The sequence below is a fragment of the Meriones unguiculatus genome, chromosome 17 (assembly GCF_030254825.1).
Source record: "Meriones unguiculatus strain TT.TT164.6M chromosome 17, Bangor_MerUng_6.1, whole genome shotgun sequence".
NCBI classification, from domain to species: Eukaryota; Metazoa; Chordata; class Mammalia; order Rodentia; family Muridae; genus Meriones; species Meriones unguiculatus.
The window spans coordinates 16,403,371-16,423,457 of NC_083364.1; the positions used below are offsets into that span (position 1 = coordinate 16,403,371).

Here is a 20,087-nt window from a genome sequence, read left to right on the forward strand (position 1 = left end):
TCCTGGGGGTGAGGAGGGTGCAAACCCAGAGTTTTGAGGAAAGATAGTTGCTCTGAGTTGGGTTTCCTGAAAGAAAAAATTCCCTAGGATATCTTTCTGTCCTCATTCCCATTCATCCCAGCGTTGACCACTAGAGGGCACATTGCCCCCATCAATGAGACCTAGAGTTCTCGACAGCCAAGTCAGATGGTTCTGCAGAGACTTCAAAGCTGGGGGCTGGGTTGGAGAGATGGCTCAGTAGTTAAGAGCACTGTCAGCTCTTATAGAAGACTGAGGTTCAAATCCCAGCACCGACATGGCAGCTCACAGCTGTCTGTAACTCCAATTCCAGGTGAATCTGGACTCTCACACAGACATTCATGCAAGCAAAACAAAACAAAAAGCCACCAATGCACGTAAAGCAGTCCCAGGGTCATTTAAACACAGCAGTATTCATTGGAGATCCCTCCACAAGGCAGCTCAGGGCAACGAATAAAAGCTATTTACCAGTGGCCATGGGATGACCTCCCATCGGTCATTGCTGTGTGGTTTGGGGCAAACTGCTTACCCTCTCTCTGAACCATGTCAGAGCTTGCCTCCTGGGAACCTCAGGCCCCTGCACCTTGCTGCTTGCCACATCCAATCCTGCACTGGGAGTGGATGAAGTGATGAGGCACAGGGACCCAGCAGCCCTGAAGTGGTGGGGCCTGCAGGGCTCTACTTTAACCAGGTGGCAGGTGGGTGCAATCTGAAGCCCAGGGTCCAGTTCCCCTGGTCAACAAGACACACAGGGTCTGGCCTTGATGCCTGCTGGAGGAAGACTTCCATAGTTCTATGGTGCAGAGCAGAGCCTGTGACCCTCAGGAGCCTCCTCCCTCAGACCAAGAGGCAAGCTCTAGCTTCCTCAGCAGTCATTAGCAGAGGGACATTTCCTCCTCAAGTGTGTCTTACCTGTGTGTCCCGGTCCAGGAAGGACTAAGGGTTCGCTGAGAGAAGCCGCACCTGGCACAGCAGCTCTGATTTCCCATCCAGCTCTCCCTAGCCTCTGCCTCAGTCTCTGCTCACTGAGCCCAGCTGCTCAGCACCCCGCCTGATGGTTTCTGCGTCAAGCAGGCCACCACCTTCTACAGGACCTCTGGAAGTTCCAGTTTAGTTACTTTATTAGGGGGACAAGTCATCCCAGCTACAGAAGACAGCCAAAATAGACTGTTCACAGGCAGTCTGGGTAATTCAGTGAAACCCTGTGTCAAAATCAAAGCAAAGAGTGGAGGGTGTGGCCCAGAGTCTACACAGAGCCTAGGAACCCCAGTGAGGATGGGGGACCATTGCTTAGGAGTGGAGCCCCTGCCTAAAATCCCCCAGTGAATCTGGGATGTGGCCAGGGACAGAGTGCATGCATTACAGGGGCTCAGTCCTGAGTGCTAGAAAACCAAAATTTGCCAAAACTGAGGCCTGTAAGATGGTTCTGTGGGTTGTGTTGTCAACCTGATGGCCTGAGAACCCTTTTGGCAAAAAGAGAGATCCAACTCCTGCAAATTGTTCTCTGATCTCCACAGGCATACTTTAACATATGTATATACAACGCCCTTGTATATACATACACACGTAAATGTAGTAAAAATTACTCTAAAACTCACACAGGCTCAGTTTCAGTTCAGCAGGACTCTGAGATTTGTCCCCAGAGCTGTCAGGGAATAAAATGGAAAATAAAGTCTGTAGGTTGTCAGTGCAGCGAAGCAGAAGGCCACACTTGTGCTTTTACCAGGCCCAGTCCGGAGACTGCAGGCTGGGCATTCCATCATCCCTTAGGAGCCATCCATCCTGTCTTTGGCCAGGTCTGGGCCACATGGTCATGCTGCCCAATGACTAACAAGGATGACTGATGATGCTGTGGTCCATTTTAATTAATAAGGACTCGCCTTTGTCCCTGAGGACAGGACCTGCTTTCTGTAATAGACATGGCTGCCTGATTGCCTTAAAAAATTGGATCCCTTGAGTTGGAGAGATGGCTCACTGCTTAACAATACACACAGATTTTGCAGAGGACCTGTATTCAGGTCCTAGCACTCACATCAAGTGGCTCACAATTTCAAGAGCGATAGTGCCATCTTCTGGCCTCTGTGGGGATACGCACCTGCATGTGCATACCCAAACACAGAGATAGACATATGGATAATTTAAAGTAGACCTGTTTCTGTTTTAAGAGTGGGTTCCTTATAGGGCAGGAGAAAGCTGCTATGGGAAGGGACCTACATGAAGATGCAAACAAGAAGGGCCTGAAACTTAGCTGGGTAAACTTGGACTTTGCCCTATGGCTATAGGAGCCACGGGTGGTGTTGATTTACGTTAGGGAGAGACACTGTGGAGTCCTCAGGCTGGGCCTTGGTTGTGAGTCTCACTTCTCCTTCCTCCCTGGAGGGGGAAGGCCTTATGTTCTCATTTCCAGAGTGTGGAGAGCCACAACCCACATCCTGAGCAGAAGTGAGCACACCACAGCTCCCTAGAATCCTAAGAACCCACTGCTCTGTGCCCTTAAGACTCCATTTGAATAAAATGCAAAACAATTCTTTGGAAATGCTGCAGAAACTTCAACTTCTGGAGAAGGAGTTCAGGCACGGCTGAACTCAGGACTTCGGCCCCTACTGGCTCTGAGTCTTGCCTGGATGGCGTTCTCAGTCCATTGCCAGGAGCAACCTGTCGCTGTGTGCTCAGCCCTTCCAGCCTATGAGAGAAAGGCCAAGCCCAGACTGAAATGGAAAATGTGAGAGCAGGTCTCCTGTAGCCCAGCCTGACCTTGAACTCAAACATCTGAGGGAGGCTGATGGTGAACTCCTGAGTTCCCTGTTTCTACTTCCTGAAGGCTGGTATAACAGGTGTGCAGGGATGGAACCCAGAGCTTCCTGCCACTCTCACATCTGAGCTGTATATGACCGTGTGTGTGTGTGTGTGTGTGTGTGTGTGTGTGTTTTGAGATGGTCTCACTACGTAATTATGGCTGGCCATAATTTTATGTAGACCAGGTTGGCCTTGAACTCACAGAGATTAAAGGTATGTGCCACCACACCTGACTGGCCCTGTTTTTTGAGTCAGGGTCTTCCAATGCAGACCAGGCTAACTTGTCATCCTCCTGCCTCAGCCTGAGATAGATGCATGCATACCATCACACCTAAGGCTTTGAAGGTCCTTAACTTGACAGTCTCTTATAACTAGAGAAAGGGACAGATTCCCAGGCTCTGGGTTAGGGACCTGGATAACTAGAGGCCATTGTCCAATCTGTTCCACTTAAACACTCCTATGTCAGCCTCCAGGTGCCTGAACAGATCCTTTCTTTGTACCTCGTTGTAGCAGAGTGGTGTTGAGTCTCAGACCAGCTGGAGCTACAGAGCAAGACTTTATATCAAGAGGTGACAGCCGGAGAGGAGGCTGAGCCGCAGAGCGCTTGGCACCCATGGAAAAGGCTGGGTGTTGTGGCTCTAATCCAGTGCTAGGGCTGTGGACACGGGAGGTTCGCTGGGGCTTGCTGGCCAGCCAGTCTAGAGTCACTGAGAGACCCCATTTCAAAATGGAAGGTGGAGAGCAATCGGGTGTGGGCCCCTGGCCTCTGGCCTCATGCACAGAAACATGTACACGTACAAATCTCTTCTCAGCCAGATCTGACCTCTCTGTTAGCCTCGAGGCTGGCTTCATGCTCCAGGCACTTGTAGCTGTCAGGGCTAATGGCCTGTCATTTCCTCTGAGCTCCTGGGTCTGGGGAAGAGGGAAGCCTGGGAAGTTGAGCAGACATCAGGGGTGTGAGCCCATAACTCCTGACTCTCAGGGCTGTGCGGTAGGAAGTGGGCAGCAGGAGAGAGAAGGCTGAGTTGGGGACAGGTGCCAAGGGTGTCCCTAAGGAACTCATGGGTTCCCAGCCCGTGGGAGCAGGACAGAGAGGGGACTTGAACCCATGCCAACAACACAATGGCCTTTTGATTCACCAGGCCCAGGCCACAGCAGTACAGCATGAGGGGTCAGGCCTCGGCCAAGGTCAGCGCTGTCCACCCCCTCCACTCCCTCCTGCAGGCTCTTGGTGAGAACACAGGGTCCTGTGCCCTGCCCAACCTAGGAGCATCCTCAGGCGACGGCCAGGGATCAGGGTCAGGCCATCCTCCCTCACTGGCACTGGACAACTGTGGTTCCTGCAGTCGATGGGTCTGCTGGGACTTGACTGTGTGACACCGAGAAGTGGGGGGAAGATGTCAGCCGAAGGGGTCCGGAGTGGATGTAAGGGCTGGGGAGGGTGGTCTCGGGAAATCCAGTGCTCCCTACTGCATCACCCCCCATATTTTTCCAGTTATAAATGGATCTGAGTGTATGTTTTTTAAATTATTTTGTATGTGTGGTTGTCTCCCCAGCACGTCCGTGCAGTACCTGAGGAAGCCAAGAGGCCGACAGGTGCTCTGCAACTGGAGTTCTAGACGCTTATGTGGGTGCTGGAAACTGAACCCCAGTTCTCTGGACGAGCCCTTAGCTGCTGAGTCACCTCTCCAGCCCCTTATCTGTGTATTCTGGTGTCTAAACCATGAGCTGGGTGAGGACAGAATAGATGAGCCTTGGTCACTGGCATTCCCCAACACGGTGGCTTGCCCACTAATTCTCTCCAGTCCACGAGGGACTACATAGGACCCAAGGGTGTTTCTAGAAACGATGACCTAGCTGCTTTGGAGACCCCCAGGTGGGAGGTTCTGGGTCTAAGAGTGAAGTCCCCAGACCCATTGCCAGTGTTGCCCTCACCGTGGAATGCGCTGTCTCAGCCATGCCAGTCCTACGGCTCCTAAGGTTTATCTGTGCCAAAAGCCAGCTGTTATGGCTGGGACAGAGGGCAGAAAATGTCTCCCAACCACCTTTCCCTTATCTTTTGTTGTACTGGTTACTTGAGGCAGGGTCTCACCATGTAGCTCTTGCTGTCCCGGAACTTACTTTGTAGACCAGGCTGGCCTTGAACTCACAGAGATCTGCCTGCCCCTGCCTCCCGAGTGCTGTGGTCTAGGTGTAGCTCACCAAGCCAAGCTGCTCAGCCACCCTGACTGTTTCTGAGACAGACTCTGGCCTGATCTTGCCCCCGAAGCCCTCCTGTGTGCTGGGATTCTGGAGTGTGCCTCCTGCCTGATGATGCTCTTCTTGGGTGTGCGAGGGCACGTGTGCACACGTGTGCCCATAGAGGCCAGTGGACACCCGGTGTCACTGTCCGGCACTCTTAGCCTTAATCCTTTTGAGACAAGAGTCCCTCAGTGAAATTGGAGCTAGGCTGGCCAACAAGCCCCAGCAATCCTCCTGTCTCCACCCCCTCAGTTCAGGGATTACAGGCCCTCCTGCCCCACACTATCGATTTTTACACGGGTGCTGGAGATTTGAACTCAGGTCCTGTGTATGCAGCAGTCATTCTTAACTCCTGAGCTATCTTCTAAACCCTGGGTTTGGTTCGGCTTGGTTTTTCCTTTTTGAGCAAGGGTCTCAAGTAGCTGGCTTGGAATTCCCTATGTAGCTGAGAAGGACCTTGATCCTCCAGCCTTCATTCACCTCCTGAGTGCTGGAATGACAAGTGTGCACCCTCGTGCCACAGACTCCAGGGCCCTGCGCACGCCGGGTGAGCACTGCACTCACTGAGCTAGCTCTAGACCTCAACCTCAGTTTGACCCACAGCTGGCCTCAGCCCTCACAACAATCCTCCTGCTTCAGCCTCCCAGCTGCCACAGTGATAGGTATGACGAGCCTTTAAATAGCTCGGAGCAGCTCTGGGCAACCGTGGGTAGTGTCAGGGTGAAGGTCAGGCTGGAGGCTGAAGAGAGCAGATGGCAACCCTGACGTCATGCTCAGCCCAGGCTTCCGGACACTCCAGGTGTGTCCTCTCACCTGCGCCCCAGAGATCCCCGAAGGAACAGGGACACCTGGAGGTGTCCACCCCCCAGAGCGCCCTCCCGGGCACAGTTCTGTGACCCGGCCCATCTGTGGACTGTTCTTCCTAGACAACTGTCTGGTTCCCAGATGGGACGGGGCCTGCCCCCGGTGGCCACCCCCGCGCAGGCCCGGGCCCTGCGCCTCGGGGACACGTCCGTCCCGCCGCGCCCCGCCCCACCCGCCGCCGGCCCCGCCCGCCCTGGCTTTTATAGGCCGAGGCGCCTGCACTCCCGGAGTCCCCGCCGCTGCCCCGCACTCGCCATGCGTCCTGGGGCGCTGTGGCCGCTGCTCTGGGGAACCCTGGTCTGGGCGGTGGGATCCGTGGGCGCCGTGATAGGCTCGGGGGACTCTGCGCCCGGTGAGTGGGGCTGGGCGGAAGGGGCGGGCGAGCGGGCCACCCACGTGGCCTGCGGAATGCGGCAGGGGGTTTTCTGGGGTGCGCCCTGGCTGGGTGGGCGACTGCGGGGCTCCACGCCTCCAGCCTTAAGAGAGGGCTGACATTTACTTGTTGTTTGCCTGCTTTCCTGTGCGTCCAGACAACAGCCAAAACTTGTGGGTACTTTTTCCATTCCCGTTTTTAGGATGGGTAAACTGAGGCTCGGGTTCACGTGTGACACTGTGGGTAGCTCCTTAGGCCCTAGAGAGACATCTCTGGATGGCTGGACCTGCTAATGTCATTTGGGCGGAGGGTTTCAGGATTTCTTAGATGGAATGCCTCAGTTGGAATGGTGTACCTGCGTCTGGCTGGGAGAGCTCTCGCCTCAGTTTCCCGTTTTGTAAAGTGTTTGCTGAGGTGCTGGGTCCCAGTTCGTGGAACGCTTTCAGCAGTGTCTCCAGAGCAGGGATGAATTCTGATACGGGGGGATGCGGCTGTCCCCATTTAAGGGTGAAGAAAGCCCAGGATTCTGTGTTCTACCCCTACCCCCGCCCCGTAGGGCTGCTGGCCTCCAGGGGAGCCGAGCCCCCTCCCCTAGGGCCGCGTCCCCTGTCCCCATCCCAGGGGAGTGAGCTCACGCAGAGGGAATGTTCCCCAGTTGGAGTGAGTAAGAGGCGGGTCAGGCGAGGGGGGGCTGCAGGCCGGGGGCTCGGCTGCCCTGGGCCCTGTCTAGACAGAGGGCAGAGGCGGGAAGCCAGTGCAGGCCCACAGACCCTCACATGCTGAGTGCCTGGCATTTGAAGGGGCTGGGCAGGGTGCCAGTTCTCAGGCCTGGAGGCCTGCGGGAACTAGTGGTGGAGCACTGGGGTGCGGCTCAGAGGAGGAGGGTTCCACACAGAGCAGAGCCAGGGCCATAACTGTGGCTTTCTGTCCCTTCTACCGAGTACAGGGCACAGGGCATCCATGATGGCTATGGACACCTCTGAATTGGAGGGGACACTAGGTCTGGGGTGTTGGGGCTGGTCAGGAGTTTGCTACACAGGGCACATGTACGGGGTACCTCTTAGGTGGAGATTGGGGTGTAAAGCCACCCTCTTCCTCTCCCACTCAGGTGGCGTGTGCTGGCTCCAGCAGGGCCTGGAGGCCACCTGCAGCCTGCTGTTGAAGACGGATGTCAGCCGGGAGGAGTGCTGCGCTTCAGGCAACATCAACACAGCCTGGTCCAACTTCACCCACCCGGGCAATAAAATCAGCCTGCTGGGGTTCCTGGGCCTCGTCCAGTGCCTCCCATGCAAAGGTGAGGCGTGGGGGCTCCTGGCGGCGGGAGGGACACTGGGGAGAGGACCCCCTAGCCTGCACGCTGCCTCCCCGGTGGAGAGGAACTCAACCTTGAATCCTGGCACCCAGGCCACCGTCCCCACACGGGGCCTTACACGCTTAGGACACCTGGGTCTCTGAGCTTTCGTCCGAGCAATGCCACCCCCGTGTCCCTACCGAGAACAGAATGAGGAACAGTGCAGCTACCCTCTGCCTTGGGGGAAGCGTTCGTTGGAGGGTACCCCGGCCTCTCTGTGGTCAGGGCCGAGCCAGCAAAGACCCAGAGAAAGCAGCAGGGGTGGGAGGGATCTGGAGGAATGGGCATTAGATCTAGGGTATTGGGAGATGATTAGGAGTCTGCTGGGTGGAGCCCATAGGGAGGAGTGCGCTGGGTCTGGGGCGCGTCTCTAGGAGTGTGGGGTGCCATCAGGCAGCTTTTCCAGGAGGAGGCGAGGCAGGGCCACAAACCCTCAGTGGCCTTTGGGACAGGGTTCGCCTCCTAATGCCCCTCCTCCAGATCTCACCGATGGCCTGAGCATGAGGGCCTGACTGCCCCCGCCAGCCTCCTCTGGCCCTGGGAACTGGGGACGGGAATTTGCCCCCTTCCCTTTCCGTTGATTTCCTGAAGCTGGCCGGAGGGTCAGTTCCAGAAGTATAGTAGGTGGGCCCTGTAGGGGCGCCCACGTGTAACCCTGTAATGTGAGTCTCCCCAGGCCCCAGCCCGAGAGTTCAGGACCCGCTCTCCACACCCGGGAGCCGCTGAGCTGGGAGAAGGCTGTCCATGCTGAGTCTAGCATGAAGTGCTCAAGCTAGGATGTTTTGGGTCCCCTGGAACTCACAGCTGTAAACAACCTCAGTTTCCCCGTCTGTAAAATGGTGGCTGCACGAGATAATAAAGGGACGTATAGTCAGAGTGGTGGTGCAGATCCACAGTCCCAACCCTGGGGAAGGAGAGGCAGGATGAGCAGCAGTGTAGGGCCAGCTGGACACAAAGCAAGTCTGAGGCTAGCCTTGGCTACTTGAGACCCTGTCTCAAATAACAAATGAAGAGTGTGGGGCTAGGTGGAAATTCCAACACAAGGCTTCGTCAACTCGAGCCTCAGTTTCCCCACCTGAGACAGGAAGATGTGCGGGCGGAATCCCTCCCCCATGCCTTTTTGGGGAGGTCCTAGTGGAAACTGTCAGTACACGCGCACCCATTAATCGTGCATCACGGTGACACACGGGAACCCCACCCGCGCGTGTCCTGTGTCCTCAGATTCCTGCGACGGAGTGGAGTGCGGCCCCGGCAAGGCGTGTCGCATGCTGGGGGGCCGTCCACACTGCGAGTGCGCCCCCGACTGCGCGGGCCTTCTCGTGGGCTTCCAGGTCTGCGGCTCCGATGGCGCCACCTACCGGGACGAGTGCGAGCTGCGCGCCGCACGCTGCCGCGGACACCCAGACCTGCGCGTCATGTACCGTGGCCGCTGCCAAAGTACGAGCCGTGGCCGTGGAGGGGCGGGGCCGAGGGGGCGGGGCCATGGAAGATGCCCGGAGACCTGAGGGGCGGGGCTGGGAACCGAGGGCGGGGGAGGCACCCTCAGGACTGGGGGAGGCGGGGCCGGAGAAAAGGTAAAACAGATGGAGGGGTGCAGCCTAGAGAGGGCGGGTCCTGGCAACTGAAGGGCGGGACCAAGCAGGGGCGGTGCCTTGAGTTGGGAAGAGAGATGGGCTCCGGCAAGGGCAGGGCCCGGAGGGGGCGGGACTTAGGCCTGGGGGTGGGGGAAGGACCTTGGTGGGGGCGGGGCCCGCACAAGTCGAGGCCAAACGTTGGTAAGAGGCCTCTGTCCAGTTGCTGCCTAAGTCCTGCACCCAGCCTCAGGGAGGGGCAGGGCTATGCAAAACTGCAGGTCAGGTCAGGTAGGTGCCAGAGTCGGCAGGCTTCAGAGACTGAGCCCCCAGACGGCCGACAGCTCTCGGGCGTGTCCAGGGGCAGGGCTGTGAGTGGCAGGCAGCACGTAGCGTTCCGAATCCCGGAGGGCCAGCGTGCCCTTACAAGTGCTGACGCGAGCGCTAGAGGCCGCGCGGCGCAGGAGGAGGCTTGTGATGGACCGGGAAGGAGGGAATGCTGGTGTAGCCATGCAGGCAACCGGCTAGGTGGCGTTTGGTAGAGTGGGGCTCGGTTTGACAGCTGGGTGGGGCTGCTGTCCTGGGGGCGGGGCTTGCCTCCGAAGGGTGGGGCTTGACAGCGACAGCTGGAGAGCTTGATAGAGATGAGTTGGGGTTTGCGTCTGCGTCTTCGTTCCGGGGGATGCGTCTTGACAGCAGGTTGGGGCTAGTGTCCTAGGGCGGGGCTCCAAGAGTGGTGGTGCGTTATAACATCCCGGGAGCGGGGCTTTCAGGTGGAGCCCTTGTCCGAGGGTAGCTGGACTCCCAGGGAGGAGCCGCAGGCAGCTGACCTGCCCTTTCTGGGGCCTACAGAGTCCTGCGCGCATGTAGTGTGCCCGAGCCCCCAGTCGTGCCTCGTGGATCAGACCGGCAGCGCGCACTGTGTGGTGTGTCGCGCCGCGCCCTGCCCGGTGCCTTCCAACCCGGGCCAGGAGCTCTGTGGCAACAACAACGTTACCTATATCTCCTCCTGCCACCTGCGCCAGGCCACCTGCTTCCTGGGCCGCTCCATTGGAGTTCGCCACCCAGGCGTCTGCACAGGTAAGGAGAGGGCGGCTTTCGGCATGTGGGCCAGCAAGGGGCGGTGCGCCGCGCTCGCTGCTCGCTCTCACCTGCCCCCTCCTTTCCCGCAGGTGCCCCCAAAGTACCACCAGAGGAGGAAGAGAACTTCGTGTGAGCTGCAGCCGCCGGGCCCGGTATTTGAGCCCGTCCCAATTCTATTTATTGTCACAGAAAAGATTCTAATTTATGTCACGTGGACATTCCCCAAACCTGGCCTGGAACCCCCCGGGGGTCCCCTAGGATCCTGAGCACGTGTCACAAGGACTGAAGGAAGATTTTGGAAGAGTTGGTATGTGCCATCACCAGGAACTGGGATCACGTTAGGACCCCAGACACCTGCTGCCCAGGGAGAGCAGCGTGGTGGAAGCCTTCTGCTTTGACCTCTCCCTCTGCTTTCCAGGCTGGAGCAGTCTCAGGGCACAGATGGTAGTGTGCCCACCTCGACTACTGTTCGCACGGGGCCTCCTGGCCTCACTCCAAGGGCGGGCAGCATCAGCCCAGAGAGGCCCTGGGTTCCTCCCCGTTCACTGCATTTAGAGTGGGACCTGGTGGAAACGCGGTGTCCTGGCTGTGCCCAGAGCATCCCAGGGTCACCCTAGCGCCTCCTGCCCCGTTCCCTGGACACCCACACCAGCTTTTACCTAGTTTCCAGCCACCCCCAGCCATCAGCAAGCCCAGCCACACGTTGTGACACCAGTCAGGTGCTGTTTGGGGCCTGACCTTAAAACTGCTCACCCTTCACTCTGACAGCAGCCACTCAAAGCTAACCACATGTGCCTTCCAGGAGACCAAAGGAACTGGAGCTGTAGGCCAACAGGGGGAGGGTTTCCCTAGCACCCACATAAAACAGACGTATTGACACCAGCCTGCCATCCAGCACAGGAAGAATAGGCAAGGGGATGAGGAGTTCAAGTTCATTCTTGGCCATACAGTGAGTTCAAGGCCAGCCTGGGTTATATGAGACCTTATCTTTCATCTTTCAAAACAAACAAACAAACAAAAAACCCTAAAAAGGAGCTAGGCACAGTGTCACACATGTATGGTCCCAGTACTCAGGAGACAGAGGCAGGTGGATCTCTGTGAGTCTGAGGCCAGCCCGATCTACAAAACAAGTCCAGGACCACCAAGGCTACACAGAGAAACCCTGTCTGAAAAGCAAGCAAGCAAACAAAAAACTTAAAAAGAAAGACAAAATGTCAGGCCACAAGCAAAAGACCATGGGAGGGTTCACAGCCCCCGATCTGGGGTGGAGAAGTTTGCAGGGTTTCCCTACCACCCTCCAGTCCTCAGCTGTGCCTTTCTTGTAATGTCCCCAAAAGTACCCTCAGCAGGGAGCTACGGCAGCCTCTCCCACCCTGGGGCCCCGTCTCACCAAGGAAATAAAAGATGATGAAAGCCACCACGGGTGACCAGCCTCCAGCCGTTTCCTCCCTCTGAGCCTGGGGACCAACCAGGAAAGGTTCCTGACAGATACGGGACATGCTCAGGGGCCCCTGGAAAGCATAAAGGCAAATGGAGGGGAGGGAGAGGAGGTGGGCCCTGCTGGGCTCCTGGAGGTACAGGAGCAAGATGGCACTAGGACGGCAGCTCGTCCAGAGCGCAGGAGTCAAGGTTTGAACTGAGACCGGGAGGAATGGTGGCTGAAACAATGATCAGTGTGCCGAGGCAACTTCAAGCTAGGAGGGCAGGCTAAGCCGCAGTTCCAGGAGCAGATATACACTTTTCCCGACTATGTGCTAGTGGGGTTAGTCTGTGACCCATAAGGAGACAGGGCAAGTGCCCAGGAGTCACTTGACCTCAGGAGGGAGCATTGTAGGGGGTCTTGGCTGAGAGGGTGAGTGTGTGGTAAGGGGGCTCCTGAGGTGGAGGACACCTCAAGCCATAAGCCACGTGCCAGCCTTCAGTAGAGCTGTTCATTCAGCATGGAGCCTGCAGCCCAAGTTCTCAGGGTCTAGGGCCAAGCCATGGACTACTCCAGACGTGAGCCAGTGGGCACAGGTTGCCGTTCATCTCTGTCCCAGCAGGGGGCTGAGAGTCAAAGAGCCCTCACAGATCATTCCGCAGAACCAGGGGAGGAACTTCCCCGAACCACATCCCAGATCCAGGGCACAAATGCTGACACTTGAGTGTAGACATCCGGGGTCTTGGGGTCACCACACCAGAGGCCTGAGAAAGAGACAAGGCCGTGGGCCCGGCTTCCACAGACCAACGGCCCCCCAGAGTCCGCCTGGAGTGAAAAAGAGTTGACGTTAAGTGTTGCTCTTGGGGTCTTGTGTGCCCCAAACGAGTCTCTTAGAAGCAGACAGCGCTGTGGTCTTTGAGCAGTCCACAGCTTGTGTAGCTCTGTCCAGCAGCCCCCTGGAGTGGCTCGCCAAGATGTTTTCCTCAGGTCTCAGCTCCTAGCCTCTCTTTTCAGTTTCCTCACCCTAAAATCCCCAACGACTGGTCTCACTGCCATAATTTTTGCTATTTAGAATCGTATTTTAGGAGCCCGAGCTGCAGAGCTTGTCTGTTTTCCTGCCCCCTATGGACATGCCTCATTTGTTTAAGTATACATCCCCAGGACATTTCTGTCCAGGGTACAGCCTGCAGAAATGAAAGCAACTCTCTATGGCTCTCAGCCACCCCTCTCCTCCCTGGGCCTCAGTTTCTCGATCTAGTCAAACATTAGTGAGACCCTATTTCCAACCCTGACCCCTTCTGTGGGCCTCGGTTTTCCCATATGGCAAGCAAGCATGGTGTGTGGACTCGTACCCAGCAGAAACCACGCCACCGGCGGTCCCCGCTCTGGGTGCAGAGCATGGCGGGACTCAGCAGGCCTTGCCAGGAGCTGTTGCAGACGCTCAGGTCCAGCACACGCACGTCTGCTTCCATCAGGCCGGGCGGAGGCGCCTCGGAGTCAGACAAGAAGCCCCAGCCGGATACGTGGCAACGCGTGCCTGCCGAGGGTGGCCTGGCACCTCTCCGTGGCAATCGCAATGGCCTCACGGCAGGGCCCAGGACAGCAGAGCCATTCAGCTGAGGGGAGAATGCTGGATTCAGCACCACCCACTCTCTCACCCCGCTTATGGCCCTCTCCCACCTTCGTGCCCCTTCAGGGACAGCAGGGTGTGGATTGTGCCAAGAATCAATGCAGTTAGGGTCTGCTCACCTTCAGACCCTTTGCCTCCTGCCCACCAGGCAGCTCCATTGGGGACCAGGGATCACCTCTCAGCTTGCTCCTCCTCGAGTCTAAGCTCCCTCATAAATCCCATTGTCCTTGGGGTGAATGTTCCTGGCCCACCTCTCCAAGCCCTGTGAGCGTTCCCCAGCTGGGAGTACCTTCCCATTCAACCTCAGTTCCTCCTCAGGAGACCCCCAAAGTCTGCAGTACAAACAGGCACCTTGAGTCTACTGGGCAACCCCGCTAACAGTGGGGCTCTGTAGGGTGGCTGCTTGGGGCCTCCACCAACTTTCCTGCCACTCAGCTGGAGGGTGTGAAAAAAACCAATCAGAACCCACAGAGAGGACTGGCACACCTGGCTGTACCTTCACCTCAGTTTCCCCATTTCCCAGCCTCAGTTTCCCCACCTGTACTGGAGGTCAGGTGACTCTAGGGAGACCCACCCTCAGCCTCTGGCTGTGGAAACCCTCATTCTCTCCCCTTTTGTCCAAAGAAAGCACCACACCCTGAAGCCCACAGTAGGTGGAGAGCTTTCGAAGGTGCCTATAAGGCCAGCTCTGAGACATGCCCTTCAGAAACAGTATCCTGGGGCTCAGGGCTTGATTTTTGTTGTAAAAGAGGTGGGAGCCATGGAGGGTTCTGGGCAGTAGAGACATGACAGGATTCAGGGGTTCGATTTCAAACAGAATTCAGGGACCCCCACGCATGAGGTAATGGCAGAGCCCTTTCCTCGAACGCAAGAAAATAATTCAGGCTGGGCGTGGGGACGCAGGGCTTTAATTCCGGCAAAGGCAAGGGGGATCTCTGGGACTCTGAGGCCAGCCTGGTCTATAGAGCAAGTTCCAGGCCAGTGAGAGCTACATAAGGAGACCCTGTCTCAGAGAAAAGAAAGGGTTCATCCCCAGCCCCACAAGGAAATGAAATGAATAAGCTAAGCAGTCAGGTGGGCTGGACCGGCGCCCACCCCGCTGCAGCTCACCTGTAGCAGACAGATGTCGTTGGCCTGTGTGGCAGGCTGGAAACTGGGATGCCTGACAACATTTGCAATGCCAAACACCTGTTGTGTGGGCTCTGGGCTGAGCAGGGCATGGGCCCCGAGCACCACCAGGCCGGTCGAGGGGTCCCTGCATGGAGATAAGAAGAGGAAGCTCACCAAGAGTGCGCTGTGGCCAGGAGCTACCTGGGCCCTCCACTCCCCACCATCTCCAGGCCTGCAGCCCTCCTCCACCACAGCATGCTCCAGTCCTTGTGATATTAACTCACAGCTCTAAAACTACACTTAAACTGAACGCAGTACAGCCTTATGTTATAATTCCTACTTCCACGATATTATTTTGTAGTATTGAGTATGAAATTAAAAGCCTCAAGCTTCTAGCTAGGCAAGTGTTCGACCCCTGACTATGTCCTAAAGCCCCTCACTGGAGGATTCTAGACAGAGGCTCCACCCCTGACCACGCCCCAGCCCCTCATTGAGGAAGTCTATGTGGGGCTCCACCCTGAGCCAACTCCAGCCCCTGGCTGGGCAGGGGCTCTACTGTTCAACTACAATCCTACAGCTATCTCTATCTATCTATCTATCTATCTATCTATCTATCTATCTATCTATCTATCTATGGTAGCGGCAGGGTTCCAGTCTGTAACTAAAGCTGAGCTTCAATTTTCCATCCTCCTGACTCAGCCTTCTGGCTAACTGGAATTCCTAGTCTGTCCTGCCATTCCCAGCAGTAACTCGAGTGCTAACAGTAACATACTTTGTGTTTAGGGTGATCATAGTTATAATGTTTGATTGTTATCACCAGAAGTGCGGGGGTGAGGGGTGGGGTTGGTCCTGCCTGTGTCACATCCTGGCTTCCTGCTGGCCTTAAGTTTGTTCCTCAGTGGCCCCAGCATGTCACCTGTCCCTGAAGCAATGGGCAGCTGACACCACCCAGCGGGCACGGAGCAGGAAGCCTCCGCAGTGGTGATGGCCCTCGAAGCTCACAGAGGCCATGTAGGGCCGGGAATGTGGAATCACCTCATGACCTCCAACAATCTGGGATCCGAAGCAACCTGGGGTAGAGGTGGCTATGAGAGACCAGGACCAATGGAGAACAGCTCTGGTGGGGAGCAGGGTGGAGGGAGACCGGACTGAGAGGAAGGGGTAAACATTGAGGGAGGCACTCGGAGCAGAGACAGGAGGATCTCCGTGAGTTCAAGGTCAGCCTGGTCGACAGCAAAGACAGACTGATGAATAGACAGACAGACAGATAGATGATAGAAAGGAACAGAGCAAGAATAAGAGAACCTCTAAGCCAGAGAGATGTCTCAGTAAGGAAAGGCACTTGCTACCAAGCTTGATCACCTGAGTTCAATATCAGGGACCTATATGGGAGCAGGGCAGAAGTGACTCCTGCAAGTTTTCCACTGGCCGTGACAAGCCACAGACTTGTGTCCTCTCAAAATAAATAAGTGTAATTAAAAAAGAAAGCAGGATGCTTGGATAAGTGGCCCGTTACTTAAAACCCTTGGCTGGGCTTGCAGAGGACTCTGATCCTAACCCCAGCACCAACATGGTTGTTCACAACCCTCTGTAAGTTCCGGGGGATCTCCCTCTGGCCCCATCAGGCACTGCGTGCACCACACAGGCAGGCAGGCACGCAGGCAAAACCCGCATACACACGAAAACCCACACTCCACAATCTGTGCCTGGGGCTGAGATCCCTGCTGAGTTCTGCCGCTCAACCCACAGCCTCTGGGTCGGCAGTTAGATTAGGTGTGGGTCCTGGTCAGGAGCCTGGGTCACCAAGGGTCACCTTGGGTAGCGTTAATAATGGCAGTCTGGAGTTCTTACCAGGGGACCCCACGAGCTGGGTCAGGGCAGCCGCCACTGTCAGCAGCAGGCAGTCCCAACCTCCTGTCCTGGGCACCATGGCTGCAGCAGGATGGCGTCTCCCTGGCAATTTCCGCAGGTGCAGCAGGCACCCTCACCAACGGTCCAGCCTAGAAAGTCGGAATGGCTGTGGTCTGTGGTCAGGAGGCGGAGCAGATGATTCTGGGAAACAGGGAAGGCGATTCTATTGTTTTTTTTTTTTTTTTTTTTGTCCCCAAGAGTGCTGAGTGCCACTCATGAAAGTCCAGAGGCTTAGAACCAAGATCATTTTATGAGCTCAAACTCACTCAACACCTTTCTACTAGTTTATCTGGCCCCTCACAGGCTGGACACATGTCTTTTGCTACTGCCCCTCAAACCATCTCAGGGACAGTCACCAACTCTGCTTATCTCTCTGTCCCTGGCCAGGCAGCCCCAGGCAAGCACCTTGACCCTTGTTCTCAGTTTCCCCACCATGAACCTCAGGTTTGTGAGGCAAGCTGGTTCTTTGGAGTGCTCTGGGCTTGGCTGCCTTTGTCACATTTATTGAGCTCCTACTTCATTGGAAAAAACTGGGGAAATGGCAGAGAGTGAGCCTGAGGTCTGGGGTTTATAGACCACCCAGGAGGATATGTGCTGGGCTTGGGCTTCTTTAATGGTGGGGACCTTGGGGAGAGAAAGTGCTGACAGGTTCTCATGTAGCCCAGACTGGTCTCAAATTCAATATGCGCCCTAAAATAGCTATCCGACTGAGAATGGCCTTGAACTCCTGATTCTCCTGCCTTCACCTTCCAAGTGCTGGTCTCAAAAGTGTTGGCTACCATGGCCCCAAGAAGGGTGGGGACTTCAGCCTCCATAGGTTATGGGATAGAGTCCAGAGCACACATTGGCTGGGCCCGCACTGGTCTGTATTTGGGGCCCAATGTTGCAGCTTTGGCCTTGCTGCAGCATGGCGGCTCAGTTGGCCTGTAGGATCTACCCCTGGGCAGATGCAGCTGTTGGGGCCTTAAGAGCAGGAGGAGACAGATGAGACTGGGTGAACTCAGTATACACAATGGTGCTCAGGACTGTGATGTCTGCATGCAGCTCCAGGAGGAGGGAGGGCGCAGGGTCAGCAAGGCCGCCCCACAGGAGTGGGCACTGTTGCCTTGACTACCTCTGTCCCAAGGAGCTCATTCCAACCACCTTGAGGATGCAGGATGGAGCTCTGTACCATGGCCCCTGGAGGGAGCCTCAGGGAGGGGAGTCGTGACCAGAAGACAGGGTGTGAGGGGTGGGGGTGGAGGAAGAGACCCCAGAACTTGGGAGGCAGAGACAGGTGTGTCTCTGTGAGTTTGAGGCCAGCCTGAACTACAGAGTGAGTTCCAGGAAATCCTGGGCTACACAGGGAAACTGTGTCAAGAAAGAAAGAAAGAAAGAAAGAAAGAAAGAAAGAAAGAAAGAAAGGGAGAAAGAAAGAGAGAAAGAAAAAAAGAAAGAAAGAGAAAAAGACACAGCCAAGGGAAAGGTGCAGGCAGCAGGCTCAGAGCCCTGCTTCTCCATTTCCTTCCGCTTTGGTGAACAGTTGTGAACATCTTGTTCTCACCTCAACTGCCGAGCTCACGGCAGCCCTCTAGAATCCTGTACAGTCTTGAGAAACTCAGGAGGCCTCCTGCCTTTATTCTGGGGCATCTAGGGACCCTGTGAGAATTGGGGCTGGGGAGCGAGAGAAAGGTTCCCCAATCTCCAAGTCCTCCTGATCCGCTATTGGGGTTATATTTTCATCTTCATATTTTATTTGCTTATTAATTAATTTACTGATTGATCTTTGTGTGTGTGTTTGAGACAGAGTCACCTACTAATGCATAAAGAGGCAGAGCGAGGGAATGTCGGCAGCAATGACGTAGAGAAGGGAACGCTGAGCAAAGCTTGCACCTGCCTCAGCTTCATCTCCAGCCTCCTCGCCACTGACACCATTGCTCCTCCATTTTCTCTGTTGTCTTAGAGTCTTAGACAAGGACTCGTGTAGCCCAGGCTGCCCTCAAGCTTACTACGTAACTAAGGATAACCTTGTACCTTGCCCCTCTGCTTCCTGAGTGCTGGGGTGACAGGTTTGTGCCACCAGATTGGCTCACTCTCTTTGGTTCTGTTTGTTTTGTTGTGGTTTTAATTTTTAAAACTTTCCATAAATTTATAAATAAAAAAGTCAGGCAGTGGTGACACACCCCTTTAATACCAGCACTTGGAGAGGCAGAGGCAGGCAGATTGCTGAGTTTGAGGGCAGCCTGGTCTACAAAGTGAGTCCAGGACTGCCAGGGCTACATGGAGAAAACCTATTTCAAAAGACCAAATATAATTTTTCGGTCTTACTATGTAGCCCAGGCTGGCCTGGCACTTGTGGTGACCTTCTTACCTCACTACAGGAAGAGAAGGTACATATCACCATGCCCAACTCCCATATTCCTTACTTTTCTAATATTTTCTTTTGCATGTATGCATGCTTCTGTGTGTAGGTGGGAGTAGAATGTAAGGGCCAGAGAGCAATTTTTTCCTTTTGAGACAGGGTCTCTCTGTGTAGTCTTGATTATCCTGGACTTGGCTTTGTAGACCAGGCTGGTCTCGAACTCACAGAGATCCACCTGCTCAGAGTGCTGAAATTGCAGGCATGCACCATGGTACCTGGATCACCAATTCTCGTTAGACTGAAAAGACAGAGGCCCAGGAACAGCAAAGATGCCAGCTGACAGTTTGAGCACCTAAAGCAGGCTGAGCAAAAAACAGTATACAGCCTGTCTTTGTCAATAAAGTTGTATTGACACACAGCATCTAGTTTATCAGTGTTGATAAAGGTTTATTGACACACAGCCACTCTCGAATGGCTCTTCTAGCCCATACATCGTCCAGCTCCTTTGGTCTTCATGGTAAAGGACAGTCCTTGCAACACAAACCATCTGGCCAACGACACTGACACTGGACCCTCCGAGGGTCCAGGTGAGATGACCCTGCTGACCCTCCAGCAGCCTGAGGAGGAGGGATGGACAGCAAGGTGAGAAAGGCCGAGACAGAGATACAGAATCACACACTCCTGCGCGGAGAACCCAGATCCAAACTCAGGGGAGATAGACAGGTGTGCTGGTGCAGGCCTGGCTGAAACAAAGGGGATTTCTGGGAGTTTTAGGCCAACCTAGTCTACATAGTGCGACCCTGTCAAAAGAACACAAAAGCAAAATGGATGGCTCCTGAGGAAGGCAGTTGAGGGGGTCCTTGGACCTGCATAAACACTCACACTCTACAAAAACAAACCAAGCGACCACGACAACTACCCTCTCACAGAAGGGAGTTTTGTGACTCACCTCAAGGCCCAGTGCCTAACTGTCTAGGGCCAAGGGGCTGCAGTCCAGGTAAGACACACAGGAAGTCGCATGGTGCATCCTGTGCGGGAGAGAGGCCCTGTGTGTTTCTTACTGTGGCTCTGCAGTGCCCTGGGAACAAAGTCTGAGTTCACCTGCCTGCTGCCCCTTTGCTCACTTGGACAGCATCGTGGGGCTAACTAAACTCCTGAGTTCAATAGAGCATATCCGGCCTTTAGCCCAGGCTGGGCCTCCTGAGGGAGATGAGCCTGCAACAATTGCTGCTGCGGTTATCCCGCGGCTCCGGGCCCCCACTTAGGGCCCTGAGCTGTATCCGGACTCCTTTCTTCCCACGGAGAGCTCAGAATAACTGGGTCCGGGGTCTGGGCGATGCTTTGGGGTGAAGCTACGCGCGGTGCGGGGAGCCTGCGG

General features: G+C 55.6%; 2 protein-coding genes across 2 annotated transcripts; one reads left to right on the forward strand and one right to left on the reverse strand.

Annotated features, from left to right (window-relative positions):
• Window positions 1-6,115: 6,115 nt before the first annotated feature.
• On the forward strand, window positions 6,116-11,714 carry Fstl3 (follistatin like 3). Its single transcript, XM_021641874.2, has 5 exons — window positions 6,116-6,271; window positions 7,401-7,586; window positions 8,865-9,080; window positions 10,067-10,294; window positions 10,387-11,714. The coding sequence occupies exons 1-5, from the start codon at window positions 6,175-6,177 to the stop codon at window positions 10,428-10,430; spliced, it is 771 nt and encodes a 256-aa protein (XP_021497549.1). The 5' UTR covers window positions 6,116-6,174; the 3' UTR covers window positions 10,431-11,714.
• Window positions 10,428-20,069, reverse strand: Prss57 (serine protease 57). The gene is made up of 6 exons (XM_021641873.2): window positions 19,659-20,069; window positions 16,309-16,509; window positions 15,374-15,527; window positions 14,458-14,602; window positions 13,070-13,333; window positions 10,428-12,542 (listed from the first exon to the last, which is right to left on the reverse strand). Exons 2-6 carry the CDS (start codon window positions 16,385-16,387, stop codon window positions 12,369-12,371), a joined length of 816 nt encoding a protein of 271 aa, XP_021497548.1. The 5' UTR covers window positions 16,388-16,509; window positions 19,659-20,069; the 3' UTR covers window positions 10,428-12,368.
• Between the last annotated feature and the right edge of the window lie 18 nt (window positions 20,070-20,087).